Raw genomic sequence first — 24923 nt, forward strand, 5'->3', positions numbered from 1 at the left:
GAATGACAATAGACATGGCGGTCCGGGGTACGAATTTTGCCATCGCCTTAAATCCATAAGAAATAGAGTACAGATTGTTTTCATCTGGCAACACAAACAATAAATATTGAGTTGTTTTTCAATTTAGTAGATTTTTGACGTTGCTGGTACTTGTACTTGTCGAATCGAAATAATCAAGATTTTTTCAATGTAGTGCTCAATAGGATATCCTATAGTTTTATTAGGACTAATATTCAATATGTTTAAATAAGTTCAATTAAAACGAGGTCCATTCATGACGCCCACGAAGACGGTTGAAGTAGAAATGGTGGTGATACGGAACAGAAAAACTGTTATGAAAGACGGGATCATGACAATGTCGGGTATCGGAGAGCCTTCAGTTTTCCACGCGTTGGTGGTGATCTTTTTGGAGTTCTTCGCGTGGGGACTGCTCACGATGCCGATCATGACTGTGCTGAACGCGACATTCCCGGAGCACACGTTCCTAATGAACGGACTGATAATGGGCATCAAGGGGATCCTGTCGTTTCTGTCCGCGCCTCTGATCGGCGCGCTGTCGGACGTGTGGGGACGCAAGTTCTTCCTCCTGGTGACGGTGTTCTTCACGTGCGTGCCCATCCCGCTGATGACGCTCAACACGTGGTGGTTCTTCGCGATGATCAGCATCAGCGGCGTGTTCGCGGTGACGTTCTCGATCGTGTTCGCGTACGTGGCCGATGTGACGACGGAGGCGGAGCGCTCGCGCGCGTACGGGCTGGTGTCGGCCACGTTCGCCGCCAGCATGGTCATCTCGCCCGCGCTCGGGACTTACCTCATGCACACGTACAGCGAGTCGCTCGTGGTGGCCGCCGCCACCGCCGTGGCCGTGCTCGACGTGTTCTTCATCATGGTGGCCGTGCCCGAGAGCCTGCCCGAGAAGGTGCGGCCGAGCGGCTGGGGCGCCAACATCAGCTGGGAGCAGGCCGACCCCTTCGCAGCGCTGCGCAAGGTCGGCGCCGAGCGGACCGTGCTCATGCTGTGCGTCGCCGTCTTCCTGTCCTACTTACCTGAAGCCGGACAGTACTCGTGCATATTCATGTATCTGAAACTAGTGATGGGCTTCGGCATGGCGCAAGTGGCTATATTCATCGCAATAGTGGGAGTGCTCAGCATCGCTGTGCAGGTGGTGCTCGGGTTCCTGATGCGCTCGCTGGGCGCCAAGCACACCATCATGCTGGGGCTGCTGTTTGAGATGATGCAGCTGATGTGGTACGGGTTCGGCAGCCGCTCGTGGATGATGTGGGCGGCGGGCGTGCTGGCCGCGCTGGGCTCCGTGACGTACCCCGCCATCAGCGCCTACGTGTCCGTCAACAGCCGCGCCGACCGACAGGGCGTGGTGCAGGGCATGGTGACTGGTGTCCGAGGGCTGTGCAACGGACTCGGCCCAGCCATGTTCGGTGTCATCTTCTCCCTTTTCCACGTCGATTTAAATGAGGAGCACGCCGCAGCTGGGCGGCCAGATGAAGAAAAGTACGCTAGATTAGTGCCGGGACCTCCGTTTGTGTTGGGTGCGTTGCTAGTGATTTGTGCTCTGCTCGTGGCCGCGTTCCTGCCGGAGGACGGCACGGTGGGCCCGCGCCGCTCGTCCCCCGACCTGCGGTTCGAGATCGAGCGCGGGCGGCGTGTGGCCGGCCCGCTGTCCCCGCTCATGGCGCCCGAGTCCGCGGCGCTCTAGCTAGCGGCCAAGGCCGGACGGGCGGCCAGCGTGTAGACGGCAGCGGCGAGCCTGCGCCGAGAGATTGCATTTAGAAGGTACCAAAGTGAACTCTGTGAACAAAGTGAGTCCACAATTCTATTGCACCGACTACATTCCTGCTACCATCTGTTTGTTTCCGCTCAAGCTCTAGCATCCGATTTGTGAATAATACATTGTGATGATTCGGAATGTTGTTATTGGCTAAATATCCGAGACTACACTGCATGTTAGCCCATAGTAGTTTAGCCAATTACAAATGATCACAATGGTTGCAGCGTGTTACAGTTGCACGCCAGGGCTACTGATACTGAACTAGTTGATGTTTTTTATACTTTAGATTTATTTTTGTATTAGATTCTGCTCTTAAGAGTGTGTACATATTTATTAAATTAAAATAAAATTGTAAGATCGTTTCAACTCCTGGTTTTGAGCTTTACATCACACACAACATAATATTAATTGAACTAAATACTTAACTAAAAAATTGCAGTTTATTATAATAACTACATGAATACAGTCCATTTCATCTATACTAATATTATAAAGCTGAAGAGTTTGTTTCATTGAACGCGCTAATCTCACGAACTACTGGTCCGATTTGAAAAATTCTTTCAGTGTTAGATAGCCCATTTATCGAGGAAGGCTATAGACTATATTTTATCCCTGTATTCTTACGGGCATGGGAACCACGCAGGTAAAACCGCGCGGCATCTACTAGTAATTCAATATGACAATTTAAATGTGAGTCACATATTTAGGAGTGGAGTCATATCATATCACAGGTGCTTATCAGAACTTTATAAAATTACTTCACAATATGATGTATTGGAAATACCTAAGAAGGTGAGTTATTAGGAGGGCAATTTAATGCAAAAGTCTATGTAGTAAATAACTGAAGAAAAATATAGTTTATATGACTATACATAATCAATGGAGGAATCTCCAAAGCCTATAAATGAATATCCATACAGAGCTAAATGGAGAAATTGTAATGTTTCACTACATCATTGTTTTAATGCAGTTTGCATTAACTTCAGGCTTTTATGTGATATTATAATTATCAGTATTCATTAAAAAACATATAAATATAAATGATATTATCCATTCTAATCCAACTAATTACAGAGCTTCAGCAAATCCCAAAATATATTGGCTTATTCTGAAAGTTCCAGCCAACAAAATATAGTATGTATCATTTGGTTCAAATGGTTTGGTTTGGATCAAAATAAATTTGAACATTGTAGGATTGTTAGGAGCCCAAGTTATATGGCTTAAATAATAAAGAGAAAAGATTTGATTGTATGTTTGTTTATTTGCATTGAATAGGCTACAAAACTACTGAATGGATTTAAGAAATTCTTTCTCTGTTTGGACAATACACTATCCCCAAGTGCTATAGGCTATATTTTATCCCCATATTCCTACAGGGATGAGAACTGTGAGGGGGGGGGGGAATATGGCATAAATGTTGTATAGTTGTAGTGAGCCAAGTCATATGTTTACTTTATATTTGTCCTTCGCTTGCTCGGTATTAAGTATGTGAACAAAAATTAAAAAAAACAATGCCAGGTAAATGAAACAACAACGACACACTCACAGGCGACCTTTGTTTATATCAGCTGTACCTAAACTAAGCTTTATGAAAATCCCCAAAACTGAGTTTGGCTTGGCCAACTAGTCGGCTGACTATTTGGCATATTTGCAATCAAAATGTTTAAAAAAGACTAATAAAAATAATACAAAATGCTATTTGAGAGGAAAATTCCAACAAATAAAATTTAAATGTTGCTCAACATTCATCTAATTCAGTTCATACCTACATGTCCGCACTAACTGTAAATCAAGGTTATCAGTAAAACTAATTTGTGGTAGCAATCTAATCAATAAAATGGTTCTGCTGACATGAACTACTATTTATACTTTATGATATTCATTTTTCCATATTATTTACCTGTTGTGTTTTTTACAATGTGGAACTTTTCTTGGAGATTAAAGAACAACATTGATTTTTATAAATATACTAGCGATCCCATGCATTTTCACCTGCAAAGCTCCAGTTCCTGTGGGAATGGAGGTGTAAAATATAGCAAATGTTGTTTGTCAAAACTAGTTGAAGCATTCTATTTGTAAAAGAATTTTCAAAATCAATTCAGTAAATCTAAACATTGCCCCTATAACCTCACAAACCTCTTTATAATTTTATAATTTAATACAGATGTAATTAAATATACTCATAGTATATTAATACTATCAATGCCCTACAGTTTTATCTGGATATATTCCATCACCATGGAAATATTGAGATATAAGTAGTCTTTGTGCTGTCCCAGACTAATTTATCTCTGCTATATTCTATGTATATCTGTTATTTAATAGTTACTAATGCTCGGTGTATGATGTATTTCAAACTGTACACTAGTTGGTACAGCCTTGTTTATTTCCTGTGATTCATATTATAATTTCCTTATATTACCTGCTTCCTATTATGCATTAATATAATTTTTGTATTGTAGTTCAGTTATGGTAATATATTATTAAAATTTATTGATCTTATCTTTAAAGCTATATTTAGATGAGTATTGTATTAATCATCTAAAAAAGTCCCACAGCTAAATAACATGCAAGCTTGAGTGGTTCTTTAAATAAAATGAATAGTTATTATTTGTTTCAATCTATACTTGTATACTATAATTATAAAGAGGTAAAGTTTACGGTTTTGTAGGGTGTAATCTCTGGATCTACTAAACCGATTTTGAAAATTCTTTTACCAATAGAAAGCCACATTATGTGTGAGTGTCATGGGCTATTTTATCTCCCTATTCCCATGGAACTAGGACCTATGTGGGTAAAACCGCTGGGCATAGGCTATATTTACTAATAAAGAAGCTTTGGCTGATCAGATCACATTAAAGTTTGTAAGTTTAAAAATTGCATAGGTAAGTAGTCTTTCTTTAAATCATCATTAGGTAACATTAGGTTTCTGTCCCTGTCATTGATATCCTCTAGAACTCTTATGAAGCTATTTCCCTCTTCGTTTCTTATATGCATGGCTAGGGTATGGAGCTTTCTCTCAAAGTCAGTATTTCCTAAGTCTTGCAACCTGGGAATCTTTAAGATGAATGTGAATAGGCATCTTCTAGACATAAGCTTTCCACCTTAGGCGACATCTACATTTACTGTCAGGCGAGATTGTGGTCAAGTGCGAACTTATTCTTTATAAAAAAAATGTGAGTCGTCACGGGACGCCTGGCAGATGTGAAACATCGACCTTGTTTTGTAAAAGTAATATGCAGAAAAGAACAGTGGGAGAGAATCGCACAATCGATTGCGCATGGCGTCGCCACCACCACGCCATAATTTAGAACCCTATGGGTATTAAATAGAGGTAAATGTTTATGACACAGCGGAGAGCGCCGGCAGGCACGTTCGGATACGATGACGTTGCAGTTTCGCTATCAGCTGACCTTACGTTCAGTTGACTCCACTTGTTAGTCATAGCATTTCTACGCGCCGTTTGTGTTCAATGGGAATACCGTATTTTTAAATAAGGTTTTTATTATATAGGTACGTGCATTTGCTTTATTGTTCCAAACATTATTTTTACGTGTAATAAAAAAATATTTAACGTGTAACGTTATGTAGTTAAAACAAATCTTGTAGACAATCTAAATATCTAAATACATATATAAAAGCGAAAGATCACTCATCACGAAATACCGAAAACCGCTTTATGAAATTTGGCAGGGAGGTAGTTCATACTAAGAACGGATTTTGCGAGGGCAGAATTAAGGATATGATTATGTTAACACCCTCTACTTAACTAATACATACTAAATATAAAAAATAATAGATAACGTTTATTCGATTAATAAGTGCGTTTATTCGAAACATCCTTTATGTTTCGAATTTTCGATTTAAGAAAACCTTTCAAAACATCAAATTTTTATTCCCGACTGCAATAATAATTTTGAATCTGAGTTAACAAGATCGTATGCAGCGAGCGAACGTGAATAAAGCGTGAATTTTCTCACACCGTCCGCGTCACTGTAAAAGGTCATATCTTCTTTATCGTACTGAGAATTTAATATAACAGCTAAACCGCACCACCAACCAGTAAGCTTAAAATGTGCGCCAAGAGATATCTCACGAAGACAAAGACATATTATGGATCAAAAGTGGCCGAATAGAAAATATCGCTCGCTTCGTCTCAGCGCTACGAAAGAGCGATATTTTCGATTCGGAAGCTATTGGTCAACAATATATCTTTCTCTTCATGCGAGATATGTCAGTGATGCATCTTAAGCCTACTGGGGGGTAATTGCATAATTGACCGGATTCGTTTGACAGCAAATTCGTTCCAAGTTGTCAATCTGACAGTTTTTTTAGGGATTTGACATTATATGGTTACCCCTGGGTTGGAGTTGACTTTGATCAGGGTCAATTACAATCAAGAAGAAATGACCTGTACGCATAGCTTGCACAATTTTTAACTAGGGTAGGTACAAATTGTACGAAATCGAAAATTATATAAATATGTGGGTGTTTATAAATTCCGTTTTCGCTTCATCCATGATCCAGGCATTAGTCGACCGAGCGATGCATCCGATACGTACGATGCGGATGTGTGGACGCCTACCACAATACGACGCACGTCATTGGGAATTGGTTCCGTTGTAGGTACTATGTAGGTACACAGATTGGCAACGGTGACCGGGCCGGGCTGCAATCGGTCCGATCACAATGCACCATTCATTCTGACACAATGCAGTTTGTTTTTTATACCGACTTCAAAGAGGGGGCTCTCAATTTGACTTCTTTTTGGGTGTATATGTTGCATTTTTATTCAATTTTATGTACTAGTTAGTTAAAACTTTTTTTTATTATTAAATACTATCAGACGCCACGCGGTTTCACCCGTGGTTCCCGTTCCCGTATGAATACGGAGATAAAATATAGTCTATAGCACTCGAAATGGTGAAGCTTCCCAATAGTGAAAAAATTTTTCAAATCGGTTCAGCAGTTTCGGAGCCTATCCAATACGTACAAACAAACAAGCAAATCTTTCCTCAAAAGTTTGCATTGGGCTTTGAAACTACTGGACTGAGTTGTAAAATTCTTTCATCATTAGAACCCTGATGGACATATGCCATATTTTATTTCCACAGGATTAAACCGCAACACGGCTTCTTGTCTGCTTTGAGATGGTGATAACAAAAATTGCTCAACTAAAAATAATCCATCATACCTGTATCGACCATTTGACCATCTGTATATAGGCGTGAAATCGAACCCAGTTCCTTAGTGAATGGTTTTAAAGGACTAGTATCCAGGGCCGTAAAAATTAAAAAAAAATCCCAATCTCGATGTTGACATTTGAATTGTACTCAAGAGGGTAGTTCATCCGACGTTGCGGTTTATGATTCAAGACCTCTCCGTCGAGAGCTCTCCGAACAAGAGGCCTGTCGCTTTCTTCTACGCAGACACTCGCAAATAAAATTAATGTGAACAAGTCACTTTGAATACCTGTGAAAATTTTCGTTGTCGAGATTCTATTTTTAAATTCATGTAAACGTGGTTGCTTTTTTTTAATACTTTACAGTTCTGGGTTCCTGGGTTTTTGATTTATCTATACTAAAACACTGTCACGAAACTTTTTGTTTAAGTTTATGCTCACTAAAGGTAGAGAAATGGAAAATTTTGGGAATCACTCATTAGTGGGGCAATATACGATAGATTAGATATTGTACGTAGTAGATAAACACACTGACGCGAATACTGTCGTACTTTACCGGCTTTATAATATTTGACAAGCACTTTTGAAACGTATCTACGAACGTACGAAACATACTAGTAATAGACAAATTTCGATTTTTGAGTCTAAAGCATAGCATATATGTCGTATCACTTTTCCAGCTGTTCTGCTTTTATATAAAACGTAATAATGTTAAAGACGATGAAAAGATACATGTATATTTACGCGGTCGGCCGCTTTTTTGTAAAGTTAGGATATTCTTAGTCTACTTACAATGGATTTCAATTTTAAATTCTACACTCTATGGGGGAAACGGATTACATGATACTTACAATGTATACCTATTTTATCCGTTCTAAACATGTGTTTTATTTATATCTTAATGTTATTTTGTAAAACTTAACAAAACGTTTTGTCTAAATGCTTCAATTTTCTTAAGGTTTCAATTTCCGGCAACTCTCTAGATATTGGTTAGTATCAAGACATGTAATAATTGCCTAATTCAGTTTGACGGCCTCCGTGGCGAACATGCTAGCCGGCTTCTATCTTAGATTGATCATCACTGACCATCAGGTGAGATTGTTGTCAAGGGCTAACATGTAAAGAATAAAAAGAAGGTGTATACTATAAAAGAAAGGCGTGTTTCTTACATTATTTATAACTCGAGAATGGCTCTACCGATTTGGCTGAAAATTTGTAGAGAGGTAGCTGAGAATCAGGAGACGGACTTTTTCTACCAGAGTAGGGGTAGGATGGAAGCCGTGATAGCCCAGTGGATATGACCTGTGCCTCCGATTCCGGAGGATGTGGGTACGAATCCGGTCTGGGTCATGCACCTGCAACTTTTCAGTTGTGTGCATTTTAAGTAATTAAATTTCACGTGTTCCAAACGGTGAAGGAAAACATCGTGAGGAAACATGCATACCAGAGAATTCTCTCATTTCTCGGCGTGTGGAAGTCTGCCAATCCGCATTGGGCCAGCGTGGTGGACTATTGGCCTAACCCCTCTCATTCTGAGAGGAGATCCGAGCTCAGCAGTGAGTCGAATATGGGTTGATAATGATGATGATGATGAGGGGTAGGATAGAAGTAGGTGCATATAAGTCAAAGCGAAGCTTGTCTAGTTTAAATATAAATAATAATAATAATTAGTAGGTAAGTTACCTACCGTTGTCTTCATTCGTTATCTAGGAGCCATGTAAATCACCCGCGGTATCTAAGCATTTGAAACTGTCCGCTGTGCGTGTATTGATAACAGTTTTATCATAATTATTTACGTTTAACAATTCTACCTGTGTTTACTTACTAGTTATACTACTTGATTTACATTTCTAAGAAATATAAAACCGATTAATACAGCCAATCTATTCTGGGAAGTCCGTTTAGCATTGAGATGTGATAAACTGTAGTTAAAAGTTTTATCTTGTGAAGTAAAAAAGGCCGAATTGGAAATATCACTGTCTCGTTCATCCTATTGCAACAAAAGAGAGAGCCATATTTTCAGTTCGACGCTATTGGTGGACAATACCTACGTCATTCTGTCTTCACGAGAAATGACCGGTTTATGGCAGGCGACAGGCGTCCACAGATCCACAGATCTATGGACCGTCCACATATCCTCGCGCAGTAGGTACCCTTTTTCGGAGCACGGGAACAAAATATAGCATATGTTTCTCGCTGATAATGTAGCTTTTCGTTGATGAAAATATCGTTTAAATCTCGAATTAGTCCGTTCAGTAATTTCGGAGTCTATTCGTAATCAAAAAATCTTGCTCTACTTTATTAATTTTTAAAAATATTATTTTAAAACGCAATGTAATGAATGACAGGCGTCCACAAATCCGCATCGTACGTATCGGACACATCGCATCAAACGGATTTTAGTATTCTTTATGTAGGAAGTCATATAGGTATGTGCATCCGCATCGAACGGATTTTATTTACCGCAAAATTAAAAATCAGTTTGGTGCGATGCGTTCGATATATATTTTACGTAGGATACAGAACTGTGAACGTCTACCATTACATTGTGTTTTAAAATAGTATTTTCGAAAATTAATAAAGTAGAGCATGATTTTAGAAATAAAGTATGGTTTATACCACATGAAGTATCGATAGCTGTTAGCGACTGTGACTAATAATAACGCAAACATAGTGTGACGCAACACGTCACAGCGTTACGCTAAGGCTCCCTGCACACTGCATCCGATACGAATCTATACTAATATTATAAAGCTGAAGAGTTTGTATGTTTGAACGCGCTAATCCTACTACTAGTCCGATTTCAAAAATTCTTTCAGTGTTAAATAGACCATTTCGTTATCGCCGCGTTAGCCGCTTTTAAATTTACATGTTTAATTTAATTTTTATAAATAGTGTAGGAAATAGTAGTCTGTGACGGATATGACGTCGCTCGATCTCGTGTTGGCTTCAATGTGCTCGTGGCGTTCGAGCCGTCCACATCTCTTGTTGTGTAATTCTTTATGGGTTACTTGGAATAGGCGGGGAGAGTGACTTTATTGGAAAAGGGGAGTGTTAGTCGACTGTCAAAGGATCCTTTAACCCTACTCACATCGTTCACAAGTACGTGACTTCACTCAAGGTCATTCTCTGTCATTCTAGGGTCTTATTTTGGTTACAGTTTGATTTGTTAATTAAGTTGTCCTGACAAGTGTTGTGAATTATATTTGTTCGACATTAGTTTTCTCAATTTTTTAATCACCTTTGAGTCCACTAAAAATTTATCGAGGAAGCTATAGGCTAATTTTATCCCCGTATTCCTACGTCAACGGGAACCACGCGAATGAAACCGCGCGACGTCAGCTAGTATAATATAAAAATCAATGCCTCTTTTCGTTGTAATTTTATAACTCAGCTATCCAAACCAAATGTTTAGGCTTTGTTTGGACTATTTAGTAGATGGTTCATGCAAAGTTTGCACAAAATCGGACGAGCGGTTCTTCATTTATTAAATTTTTTGTAACAAATGAATTCAGGGGTAGGGTAGGGATAGATAGGGAAGAAGTTAAAACAAAGCTTGACCGGATCTGATAGTCCAATAATATATATATATTTTTTTTCATAAAAAAAATAATTTGCCATTTTTTTTAAATATGAACAACTGTATTAGTACGATAATAGTCCAACGGGGCGGGGATCGAACCACCACCCCTCGGTGATGAATCCACCATTGAGCTACTGAGGAATTAAAGCCTTAATATTCAGTTGTATGCAGCGCCGGACCGAGGTAAATTTTAGAATGGAGCGAGATCCAATTATGGCGCCTTTCGCGCACGTAAATTCATCACATAAATTTCTTTTCGATCTTGTCTTTACCATTTCGGCGCCCCCTAGGATTTGGCGCCTGGAGCGACCGCTCCTTTCGCCGTATGGACGGTCCGGCCCTGGTTGTATGCTTCAGTCATATTTAAAAGATATAGCTCCAACAGCATTCTTAGCATCCTTTGCACATATCACAAATCAAAAAAGCTTTCGAGTATTTGCAAGTCAAAATTATGCACATTGCAGTCCAGTTAGCTATAATAATTGAGCTTTTCGAAGTTAATTACGCGAAAGAAGCGTTCCAAACATTTCCGCGCGTTAAGCCCGACATTGACACTAAAACCAGATTTCGATGACGCAATGTCAACAGTGTTCTAGGCTTGTTCGGCGACCGTCATATTCGATACACGTTACGAAATATTTATACATACGTGACGTTCTTGTTACTTACTGTTATAATAATAACAAATTTTTGTTGCAAAACACTTGAACAATCATTTGTAAGAAAGCTTCTTCGTGTTCTTAGCATGCGTTGTGAAGTGTAAACTCTATTGTAGAGGCGACAGTTTTCCATAGAAGATATGTTTTAAAAAATCTGAAACTTACTAATATACCTGCTAATCAAACAGGCTTGGTTGACTTTTGTTTTTGAAAGATTTTAAAGATGTGCAGTTGCTCCAATTTTTAATTGGCAATAGTGGCAATATAGGTTAATGTATGACGTCATAAACTCACACATAAAATGAAAAAGAAGCCCTCCAGAAAGCCAGACATAGACTATACAAATGAAAGAGATAAAGATAAAAATTCCCAATGCACTGGATATGCCAAAACCTTACCCAATTCTATTGAAATTGCACCAAATTTTTATAATAACTAGCGGACGCCCGCGACTTCGTCCGCGTGAAAGTCGATGTAAACTTTTAGCTACCCCTACTCTATCCCTACATACATGTTGTGGAGCAATAATTGTTCCAAAAATTTTACGTGTTTGCGCACCTTTATTTAGCGACTGAATAAAAATAGTCAATCGATTTCCAATAAAATTTTTTGAACATTTGTGTCAACTAACAATCTATAAAAAAAACTTGATTCCAAAAGTATTTAATTATCAGAAAATGTGTTTTATTTCAAATGGATTTTCCTAAACGTTATTCCCATAACATTTTCATTATGAAGTGGAAAGGATATGAGCATTATCTCAAAGTGGTGTTTCAGAAGTCAAGTAGAAAAAGCTTTTACTTTATCTAAGTCTAGAAATTATTTGAACGTAAATCGCTCTGCGTATCACTAATTATGTACATTTTTTACGAAACGCATACAGGACATCCATAAACTATTGTATATTTTTTTAAATATTTATACGGAAACTGATGTAAGTGTTTGATAATAAAAAAGAACTCGTTTTACGGGTTTTGTAGGTAGTCTTCGTGGTACGTGGTATTTTGCTTCTTGTTTGCAACTGTTATAATCATACATAACTGGACAAAATAAAATGCTTTTTGTACATAATTACTTAATTGTCAGTTCAGTTTTGGATTGCAGTAGTATGTTTTGTTTAAAATTTTATTAAAACAGTTGCGGTTAATTGTTTTAAATATATCATCAATTTTAGTAATTCATATAAGTACATAACGATCTCATGGTTCAGTATTGTTGTCATTGTTCCATCTAACTGGCGTCGGCTCAGTATGTCATCTTTTCCAATCACTTCTACTATCTCAACTCGTCAATTATTTCTTTAACACACTTATCCTCTTTCACAATATCCAACCATATCTTCCTTAGCCTTCTTTTCCTTTTGCGTATTTCTACTTGCAATATTACCATTTGTCATCCATCCAATCATATGATTAGATCTGCCTGTCTGCCTGCATGCAACAAGAACCATGAATCTGTTGTCTAAGCCACTTTGATTTGTCCAAGTTTTACTCAGGCTTCGTTTTACTTGGCGATCAGAACATTAAAAATACTCCTGCTGTATTTCCATATACGGTCATTTTGAACGTTGTGATCGCCAGGTGGAACGCAGCCTCAGACATGCCCTGGGTCTGTATCTGTTGCCTCTTTGATATGCCCAAGATTCACTCAGATACTCAAGTCTGTTGTCTAATTCTCTTTGATTTGCCCAAGTCTTACTCAGTTACTGGGGTAGTGGTTTAATCCTCTTTGATTTGCTCTAGTCTCACTCAGATACTCAGGACTGTCCAATCCTCTTTGATTTGCCCAAGTTTCACTTTATTATACCACTTAAACGTTTTGACCCTGTTATAACTGTAGAATCATCAACCATTGTTGTATTTACAGTGCATTTATAGCAGATCATATTCCAGTAATGGCGGCTATTTCTGCCCACGCACACAATATTGCAATTCGTCGGCGCGCGTGGCTCGTAATTTACCACTTTACGTGACTTCATCCACGTACTGACGTAGGCGCGTTTTGGGTATTCACCAGGCAACACTAAATTTATATCTATGAATTAAAAAAAACACTTACGTAGTTAAAAAATATTTTATCTAAGGCCCTGAGTTTCTGAACATCTCCCGACAGTTAGTTCATGGGCCAGGCCATACTGCTGTTAATTATGATTTTAGTTAGAATAACGAGTATGACAGGTAACTGTAACGAGTAAAATTTTCCATCATTATAGAAATACACTGAAATTTTTAATTGGACTTACCGGATCTATATCGTATATACACGTAAATCATACAAAAAAAACATATCATAATCGGTCCATTCGTTTACAATAACGACAACTTATGAAAGGGCCTTCATTTTTACTTTGGGGGTTGAAAAGTCATAATTATAATGCTTTCTCGATTTTGTACCCTTATCCATCGATCTAATATGTTTGCCCTTAGCCTTAAGTTACATTTTTTTCATATCTCGAAGACTCTTACCTTTAGCCTTTGTCAATGTCAAAGCTAATATAAAACCTTTTAAACACAATATCATCTTATAACTCCAGTAATATAAAGACTCTTTAATCACAAACCTTTATGCTTATTCTTGTGTGGACAAGTATTATGTACAGAAGCTTTTCTTTTTTCGCTGTACATTTCTTTGTGGCGGAATTTCGCCGCCTTTCACCCCCCACCACCCCTTCAACCGGGAAACAAGGGGGGATATTTGCCCTCTCATTTTCAAGTGCAATTGTCTTTTTCTTCCCACGCGGTTGCATTGATTTCAATGTCAACAGAAACAATACGCGGTCTTAAGTAAACTGATGCTTTTAATAACTGACCCATATTATGAAGATTAATTGTTAAAATAAATCTATTCCATGAAGTCTGTTTGCCTTTGGCTGTGGAAGGAAGATGACAGAACGAGGCATTTGTTTATACTTTACTAGCGGACGCCCGCGACTTCATCTGCGAATAATTCGTGTAAGCTTTCTTTATCCCTTTTCAGCCCTACAAAAGTTGAATTTTAAAAATTCTAGAATCACGTAACATTTTGTATTCATTTCATGATATGTGCACATTATTTTATAACTGTAACTCTAAAAATGAAGGACTTCCTATATACATACTACTTACACATACTTTCAACCCCTATTTCACCCCCTTTTCTTTTTATTTTAGGGACAAAAAGTAGCCTATGTTCTGCTACTAGGTCCCATTTATTACTCGTAGCAGTAGGTTGCAATTATAATTGAGTTTCAGCAAAACTAACTACATACTCGTAGAAGGAAACAGTTAAATTTAACTTGTACTCGGTAAACAGTCAGTAACACAGTTTATCAGTTAAGCGCTGAGTAAATTGCTACACGTTTGCAATACTTCAGTGTTTTTCATGTCAGGGGCGATAACAAAAGGAAAAACAGCTAGTTTAAAGAAAAAAGTTCATTTTTATTAAATACATAGGTACTCGTAATCACTTGCAATTGCAAATTAATAATATTATGCTAGGAGTATCTCTGCGTGATCGAATCAGAAATGAGATCTGCAGAAGAACCAAAGTCACTGACATAGCTCAACGAGTCGCGAAGCTGAAGTGGCAATGGGCGGGGCACATAGTTAGTAGAGTCGATGGACGGTTGGGTCCCAGGTTGCTAGAATGGCGACCTCGCACTAGGATGACTGACGACAAGAAAGTCGTAAGGATTCGCTGGATGCAGGCGGCTCAGGATCGTGTTGTTTATAAGTCCCTATATAGCCTTTGTCTTGCAATGGACGTCCATCGGCTGATATAATGATGATGAGATTGAATAGCATTAAATTAATGTACCTATTATTGAATTTCCTTCGTTGGTCCATTACTTAGCTTTTCTTCATGAGATCCTGTAGTCGAGTTCTGAATCGGGATCTGAGATATTAAGATTATTTATTTCAAGAAATTCTTAGTAGCAGCGTGAGGTTATAAAATTGGTGGAGGCACCTCTGTGCCTCGAAGAGTTGGTCATTACCAGCTCATAGTGATATTATCGAATCAATCGTCTTATCAAGTACGGTAACAGTGTAGTTCTCCAAATCCCTCCTGTAATAAGGCTCTGTAGGTGACTGGCAAATAGTCTGAGAACTGATTTGCAGCATTTCATTGTACATAATATCTCACCAGTTGCATGCACTTCATAAATACATAAATGCATTGCCAACCCTGAGGACATTTTCCATATTGTATTATTTGTTATGTACTTATACTGTCTACGTTAAATGAATTTTTTTTGCACGTGTCATATTCTACTGTTATTTCTTTATTCTCTAGCATTTTTTCCTCTCTATGTACGTAGTTCGTAATCTGAGGTAAAAATACCTAACCACTCATAGTTTCACTCCCGAGGCTGATTAGATTGGTCGACTGCCAAAAAACCCACGCTATAAATTGGATATCTATTCCAGTTTTATGGGAAAACCGTACCATAACTTATGTATTACATTATATAAAACCAAATTGGTACATTTTTTAGCTGGTAGAGGTTTTTTCAGGGAATAGTAAGCGTTAAAAGAACGAAATCCCCATTAGAATCGGGTCATGAATATGTTTTTAGAATATTGCGAACATACAAACATAATATTTTATATATTAAACAAAGAACAGCATTCTGTTTTTGAAGTTGGTTAATAAATTTGAAGCTGATGAAAAAAACCAAACGGTGTTATGACACAGTTGTGAAAAACTAGCCGATGCGGTTTTATCATGACACTCTCAAATAATGTGACTTTCTACTGGTAAAAGAATTTTCAAAATCGGTTTAGTAGATCCAGAGATTACTACCTACAAACTTTACCTCTTTATAATAATTTATTATAGTTGCCTTATATTTTCCTTTTGCCCAAAAGCAGAACGATTTATATTTCCAAGTTTGTAGCAGAATGATTTTAGGTTCTATCTATTTTTAAACTGTAAGGGATGTCTAGTAGGTAATTAGAACATTTCAAATTTCAAAGTACTCAATCTTTGAAAGATAATCACAGAGCTCGCATTCTGTGAACAAATTCCACTTATCAAAATCTGAAAAACGCGCAATGACTTGACTATTTTCTATTTAAAATTGATACAACTTAGATGTTAAAATCAATTGAAGTTTTTGATACTTAACCCCTTACCGCATACGGAGCCACACATGGCTTCGATACTTTAGGATTCCTTGAAGTAAGAGGATGCTTCTTACGGAAAGAAAAGATTAAAAACAACACTTTTCTAAACTCCCGATACAAACTATTTGATACTTAAAAGTTAATTTTAACTTTAACACCATACCATAAAGTTCAAGTGTTAATGGAGAAGTTCCGGGAAATAATTAAAATACCCTACCTCTTCTCTACCGTTACGGTAGGGTAGGGAAGAAGTGTAAGTCAAAGCTAAGCTTGACCGGATCTGCTAGTTTTGGTATAAAAATAATTTATACCATAATCGGAAAATATTACGTTAGCTATACCCCAGCGAGACAGCACCTATAGAGTCTATAGACCCTTTCTTTTGATGTCTGATAAAAGGACAAAGTGTCTGCTTATAGGTATATACTAGACTTTATAGGAGTTCTCATAATAGAGACAACAAACACTACAAGACTGTTGTTCTCATCATTCCGGCACCGATAAGGCGCCGGGGTTTCTATTGTATAAAACTGTCTGACATTCTCCTCATAGCTCTACTATCTATTTGCTTTACGTATTTAAAACAGGGCAATTAAAAGTTAATACAATAAGACTCAACTAAATAAGTTTCAAGATAAAAAGATATCCGAGTATCAGTGAAAATGTTTGGAAATATCGTTTTAAGTAAATAAGCAACATGAGCATCTTAAGTCCAGGTCATTATCACCAACACCTGATATTGATAATAGTCGCTTTTTTAAAGATAGGATTCACTTGGTATTAATACTAGGTGTTGTACAAGGAGCCCATTATAAACAAGGTTTAGCTCCCGAGCTTTACCGAGGAAATAACTAGCAATTGAGTTATAATGGATTTTTAGTTATGTCCTATTGACAGCTATTACTTAAACGGTTTATTTTATGTAAAATTAAATGTACAATTTTATAACTCGTTGGTAAGAGATAAACAAAAAGAATAACCTTTGTCACCTAGAGCTAAACGTGGTGTTTTATTCCTGCTATCGTGCTTTATTTGCTTTACGTGCGATGGAAAGCTTTGTCTATATTGAAAAAAAAAATTAACATGACAAATGTTGTCACTTATTAGCTTATTAGCTGTGGTACGATAACAAATATTCTAACATGCGATAGAGCCTCTCCGATATGAGATACGGAACCTTGACCGCGGTATAAATATTGCCTCTTTAAATAATCAACATACCCCAGAAAGAAACTGTGACTTGCATGTTTCATTGCAATCGATCGCCCACTAATCGATTCACTGCAAAAACACTGCAGTTTTTATAAGTTTTGTAACCGCTACAGTATGCGATATCTTCATTTTGTCGTCCCCATATAAAACGTGCAATTTAGCGGAGAGCAAGGACGCCGCTGGCTGGGTGGCACGAGTAACCTATTTAATACGGATTTAAACACTATACTCTCTCTGCATTCTGTGCCTTATATTATCAGATTCAAGGACGTCTTTTTGTCTACAAAAGCAAAGGCTAATTTTTATATCCTGATATTTGTGGGCCTATTCAGATCTACACATACATACACAACTCAATGGCTCTACAAGTGAAAGATTTTATGAAATTAAACCAAAACGGCTAAACAGATTTTGATGCATTTGACCCAGATATAGACTAGATATAGGACATAGGCTACTTTTAATCCGGTATTATTATAGGAACGCTCAGACCAATTATAGAAGGACCTGTATCGCACATATAGTCACGAACAAAATTGTCTGTCATTTGATTGAAAAAAAACGAGCTTAGATTTGGTATATATCATAAACTAAACTAGAAGTTTTTGCCCGATTTTTTACACAATTCAATTACACAAAAAGGTATTTTTACGGAGCTCTTTAACCGACAAACACGATTACAACTATTTAACATCGATACTATAGATATAATTGGTCTGAATAGGAACGGGGTACTACGCGACATTTCTTTTTTTAAATGATTAAATGTACCTAAGTGCGTTCCAATTTCAATTTTTAAAAAATCACGCTAAAATCTCAAATATTTCAAAAAATATCTCGTTGACAGCCATGTCATAACAAAAATAGTCTGCAATTTCAGTCCGTAATGAGTGATGTTGCCAACTGCTGTGTTCTTGAACTTGCCGCCATTTTGTCGGCGGGCGCAAATTGCTCCTCACTTATGTACGCTAATCAAACTTTGCGGTCTTCGTTGCATATTGCATTCCAATCTGTTTACTTTGAATCAAACTTTGCTATTATAATTGTAACTCCATAAAGCTACGAATTGTAATACATATAATTTAAGTAATATACATATTGTTCGAAATTTAAAATAGTATTTTCATTTATATTTTTTTCGTTTCTCCCTTGAATCAGGCAAAGATTGATGACCATTCAGTCTTATTATATTTTAATTAAAGTAACTCGTTTGCCAGGTTTTGGGTACACGGCAATACCCAATTTTTTCAATTCCTCAATAACATTTTTGCATTTGCTGTATTGCGTGCAAAAACTAATGCAATAGACACGATAACCTTATTTCCTACGGTGTTGTTATCTAAGAATCCACTTCAGATATAAACAATATTGATTTATTTGCTGTTTGCAACAAGATAATAATCTAAAAAATACGTGCAGTCATTCTATTTGTTGTCACAATTTCTATTTATGACTTATAAGCATAGCAGCATTTTAATTAAAACTCTTTAATGATTGAGCATTTAAGAAACACTTTAGACACAATAAAATATTATGTACACTTACCTACCATATTTTATCGTTGAAGAATCAATATTGAAACTGGTACTTACTAGTCCTGCCCTTAAAAAAACTTATGTTCGATTTCTTTAGTTTTACAACATCGATCTCCTATTTAAAAAATGGATGCACAATCAGCGACCAAAAAACGTCCCTACTCAATGAGTGCCAAACAGAACTTCTTGGCACTCAATTCAAGTAGTCGCATTTGCAAATTCAACCTTAAACTCAATCTTTAAGGTTGAATTTGGTTTTTATGTATATTTAAAGGCCTTTATGTATAATTTTCTTTACCAATAATTCTAAAACTGTCAAATCAAAATTGGCCAGTTTTAAAGAGAAATTTTCTGCATGAATTGTGCGTCCTTTTATTATAAGAGGTCAATGTTTTACACACATTTTCAAATATTACTGTCGGCATTCTTAAATGACCAGTTAATTAATTATTATTAATCAATTAGGTAATCTATTTCTAATTGGATCGATATGGACTTGACATTTTATTAGAGACGTTACTTATTCATTTTGTTTTTTTTTCTGTGTGATGTAAGCTCATCGAGGTACTTCTCTACTTACTGAGTATTACTTTTATTTTGTGTTTTTGAAACGGACTCTTGTTTTGGCGAGAACTGTAAAATACTATTTTTGACGTTGTAAAATCACATATTATTATTCTTACTGTTCAAAATATACTCCTGTTGTATTATTTTGGTATGAAGTGAAAATAAATTAGTATAACAAAATCTAGTTCTCGCCGAAAGTCCCTCTGTGTTTATTGTTTGTATTTATATATTTATTAAATAAAATTGTTAGTTTAGGAGCCAAGTGTTTAATGTTAATTTTGTAAATAAATTGTAAGATAACGTATTGTTTCCCTCTAGCGGGTAAGTGTTGAGGCATTCACATTCTATTTGTGTTGGGGACTATGATGGAGTGATTCTAGCGAGTAATTCTAGTTATTACTAATCCTCTCGTATTATAAATTAAGATTAAAATAAATATATTATACATTATGTATCTCAATAGGTGCCTCTGAAAATATGAAGGATGCACTTATGTCTAAGAACCAATCCACATAATTTGGCAAATCTTTATTGAAAAAAAATGCTTGAAAATTTATATAACAGTATTTTATACTCTAACTGAGTAAATTTTTGGTCTACAGATGCGCTAAGTGTGTTTTGAAAGCTTCAATAAGTAGATTTTGGCATATATGTGGATTATGGATTGGTTCCTTTTTGCATTTGTGTATCCTATTATATGTGGATTTGTAATATAGTGAAATGTCCTATCGACGTAGCCGATGAGCCTCCCGTTCGAAACGCGCGAGTTTAAACAATTCCTCGTTTTGCGTGCAGCGCCATCTAGTTAACCTTATTAAAGGTATACAGAGTTAAACTGCTCTAAAAGACTTATTATGGCAAATTTATACGTGTTTATTTGTTAAAATTTCTTTTACAAAATCCTTAAAAATTGTTTAAAACGGGAAACCATCCAGGCTACGTCTTCCTATTTAGAATATTCGATGAAAAATTAAGCACTTGTAAAATACGGATAAAAGCGATATTTTTGTTATTGAAATAAAAAGCAACATATCTCCGCTATGTTTGATTAATTTGAGCACTCCGTTATGAACGTTATTTAGAATTTTTGTCAAAAAAAGATGGCTGCATACAGCTTGGAGGTTTTTTTATATGTAAAAACGCCAAAAAAGTAGAAGCTTAGCGTATAGTGAATAGATACATAGCGAGTATTATTAATTGTAGCGGTCTTCGTCAGTAATTGCGACAGTGATGTGGGGTCAATTAAGTTACATTGAAGCACAAAAACACGAGAGTATAATGGATAGTCAACTGTGTATGCGAAATTGTCTCATATACGAACGAATACAGATTATTTATTGTCTACCCCGAAATCTGCTCAAACCCTTTTAATTAATTTAAGTTATTAAAAGAGGTTTATTATTTGGACTCTGAATTGGCAGGTCTACCCTTTTCACATCCCTTTTCTCTGCGTTCTACATACGTCTGTATCTATTTTGTATGTTACTTATTTTCAAAACTATCTACAATGGCTTATTGTTGGCGACTAAAAATTCGAATTAATGTTTTATCTAACTTGTTTAATCTATCCGACGTCTGAACATTTTTTCTATTAATATCCTCGATTTGGAAACGCCTACGGACGAATTATTTGTACACGCTCGTAAATAAACGAGATCCGGCGTTAATTTAATTCCAAGATAGAATTATAAATTGTATGGTAACCATGATGTCAAACTTATCGTATTGTGTCTTGTAATGCAAACGCAACGCGAATTTTGAATCTTAAGTCAAGAACAACTTATTGTATGTTTATTTATTATAAATACATTATACTTTGTTTTTATGACGTGGTCGCTTAATTATGATTAAGCCATGTAGTGGTTATTATTCCAACATACGCCATCGTTTAGTCACTTGTCTAAAAGTCAAAGATGGCTTAGTATGTGGCGCCCTTGAAATAATCCTTTTTTATTTTTCGAAATGACGAGTTCCATCCGTTGTATTTGAATACTATTGTTTAATTGGTATATTATTCGAGAACCATTGTAACTTAATCATTGCTAAATAAGCTAAATACTTAATTTAATTACATATTGAAGTAAGTATTTTATATCCGAATGAAAGGAAAACACAAGTTGACTATTTCCATAATTTAATAATTCCATTATTCAGCATTTATGTAAACAAAGAAACCTGACAATGTAATTGTCAGTTTCAGACTCAAACGTACCTTTCGTCTGAGGTCTCAGACAATATACGATGATCGTTTTCAAATTTAGAAACAGAGTTTCGTAATTCGAAGCAGTGCGCAATTTTGCCTCCCCACAAGTCGGCGTGTAGGTGTGTTTGTCTAAGCTTGCAGACAACGCAGGCAACGGTAAGCAATTGTTTATATATTCCCGTCAAACAATAGCGGATACTGTGCGTGGTGTACTGCAGATAAAGCGTCAGGGGATTAGGTACTGTCGAGTCTTCAATAGGTTGAAACAATCAACGCTTATTACAAGGCTGAAATACGACGCGAACCAACTTCGTCGACAAGACGAAATGCATTTCACACTAACGACAAATGCAATTTAACATTATAAGATTACGATAAAATTGTGCGAGAAAAATCATTATTTAGCGTTTACGCTACACTTCGAATAGATTTATATTTTACATTCTGATTTGAGTGTATTTATTGCGACTTTTAAATCAAAATTATAAGCCTAAAATGTGTTAAACCCAGCTGGCAAATTACACATTTCAATGTTGTGATCTAAACAAACAGGGCAATGGGTTATGTGAGTAGTAATTCATTCATTCGTGTACGCGTGGGCTGTAGAAATGGACTCGTTGAAATGTTGACTGTTGCGAGACGGGGACGATGTGCTGAATAGTGGAAGTTAACCCTAATTAGATATATAATCATATGTAATAGATGGGCTATTTACACATAAGGCACAGTCCTCGTCACGGATCTTTATGTTTGTGAAGTTAGCTGCGGAATGCAGCGCCGGACCGAGGTAAATTTTAGAATAGAGCGAGATCCAATTAAGGCGCCTTTCGCGCACGTAAATTCATCACATAAATTTCTTTTCGATCTTGTCTTTAACATTTCGGCGCCCCCTAGGATTTGGCGCCTGGAGCGACCGCTCCTTTCGCCGTATGGACGGTCCGGCCCTGGCGGAATGCGTGTGCGCATTCGTACAGACGCGAGCACTAACTGCCCGCGCCGTTTGTACCGTTATTGATTCATTGCGCAGTCATCTGTTGCTAACTTCACAAACACAATATCTCGTGGCGGGCACTGTACTTGCTAGCAGTGGCGTAACAATCATTTTGAGGCCCATGGCAAGCAGGTGCCTATATAAAACGAGGCTCCTCAATATGGCAAATAAATTTTATCAAGTCCTTGTAACTTAGGGCCTATCTGCCAGAGGACGGTGACATTTGGCCGACTTGTCACCTTGTATTTGTAGTTACGCCACTTCTAGCTAGGGCTCTGTGCGACATTGTAACAGGATCACCACTGTCGTAACTGTGACGTCTCAACACATTTCTTACGTAGACGCGATTACAATGTCAATAAGTCCAGGATTTACCGCGAGTGAGATAATTTATTTATTTTATGCGACTTGCAGCAGGATAGGGAGTGCAGTATATTTTGATATAATAGTACAAGTTTATTTTTATGTGATACGATTGAGTATGAGGGTTGATTAATGGTGGTCGTGGACTAGATAAATACTAAAATAGCTTCTAAGCAAAATGAAAATTGTATTGAATCTTTACTATGTTAAAAATTATATTATTCGCAATGTCCTAGATGCCTAAAAATCTCCTGGCCAAACTATCATTAATATTTGTTAGTCGGTTAACTTGTATATTATGTGTACTGATGAATATTCTAGGAAGAATAGAGATATAACCTATTTACTATTTTTAAACTCTAGATTTTACGTGCAAAGTTTTGTAAAAGTCATCCATAATTTCTTTAATTACACGTGTATGTTATTTGAAGGAATAATCCTAATTCAATTCGATAAATGTGGTAAGCCAATTTAGCGAACATTTAACAGAAGGTCAAGAGTTATATTACAAACGGTATACGGTAGTTCATTCCGAATTAACTCAATTAAGAGTTTGCTCCTTGTATAATTTGGTATTTTATTAAAAAAAAAATGTTTTTAGTATAAGGTACAAAATCTGGCTGTGTTCAATATGTATATTCTACTTAATAATTCTTCAATAAAAAAGTAATAAACCTATTTATTTAAGTGTTTTTGTTTATTACTTTAATTATTCACCTTTAGGCAAATATCGATTATCTTACAGACTATTTAAATATTTTTTTTTACTGGTACTGGTAATTATTGTTTGTAATTTTGTTGGTTGGTTGTAAAGTTGATGGTAAAGCGTTTTTCTATTAAAATTGCATTAAATAAATAAATCGTAATATTTTAGCTTAATTTCCGGTATAAGTTGCTTTTGTATTCATTGTAAATTTTTTAAACAATTTAGTTGCTTTGATTTATATTTTTAATACATTTCAACGGCCCCATCATACATTAATCAATTCTCATACTATTATTAAAAGAAAAGTTATAGAAAGTTACACTGTGATTGTATTTGGAAATAGGGACATTTTGTGTAATTCATCGAAGATTTAAACCGTTAGACGCGTAAGCGTGATTAATTTTTATGTTTTGTGTGTTTTTATATAATTTTCGATGTAAGATAGGTATAAGGTTTTATTCGTTGCAGGACAATATTAATTTAAAAATGTATTCTGTACATATTAATGTAAGGACTAACGATTTAAATCATCGATAACGATCACTAATCATGCTTCTATGTTGATAAATAAATCTCGTTGTAGTCAATCCTGTGTGTTTCTTTTTACTCTACCCCCACCTTAGCTGACATGTTGTAGTGTAATGAGGTATATGACCGAGCCAATCTGGGGAGGTCTTGACCAGAAATGTAAAAAACCCTGAATTGAAACCGGTTTGACAAGCTAGTACCAAAAATTAGTTCCACTAAGGAACCTATATTTGCAAATCAGTTAAAAACCAAAGTTAATAAAGAAACAAGATTTATTTCTTTCAAAAACACTTTATTTCAGTACAAAATACAAGATCTATTGAGGAATGGCACATGATAATATACAGATTCCAAAGTCATAAACCTATCTAATCTAAAATTAATACTCTTTGTTAATATCGAAATAGATTGCGGGTTAAATGGATTACACGGTACACTGTAAAAACCTTTCTGTAGATAGAGAAAGATGAATAAATTAATATCCTGACATACAACTGGACCTC

At 36.5% G+C, this 24923-nt stretch overlaps 1 protein-coding gene across 1 annotated transcript; it reads left to right on the forward strand.

The window, feature by feature from the left end:
- The first annotated feature begins 115 nt into the window (after nucleotides 1-115).
- On the forward strand, nucleotides 116-24479 carry LOC112050533 (hippocampus abundant transcript 1 protein). Its single transcript, XM_024088820.2, has one exon. The coding sequence runs from the start codon at nucleotides 275-277 to the stop codon at nucleotides 1712-1714; it is 1440 nt and encodes a 479-aa protein (XP_023944588.1). The 5' UTR covers nucleotides 116-274; the 3' UTR covers nucleotides 1715-24479.
- The last annotated feature ends 444 nt before the right edge of the window (nucleotides 24480-24923 follow it).

Source organism: Bicyclus anynana, chromosome 21 (genome assembly GCF_947172395.1).
Source record: "Bicyclus anynana chromosome 21, ilBicAnyn1.1, whole genome shotgun sequence".
In the NCBI taxonomy this organism is placed as follows: Eukaryota; Metazoa; Arthropoda; class Insecta; order Lepidoptera; family Nymphalidae; genus Bicyclus; species Bicyclus anynana.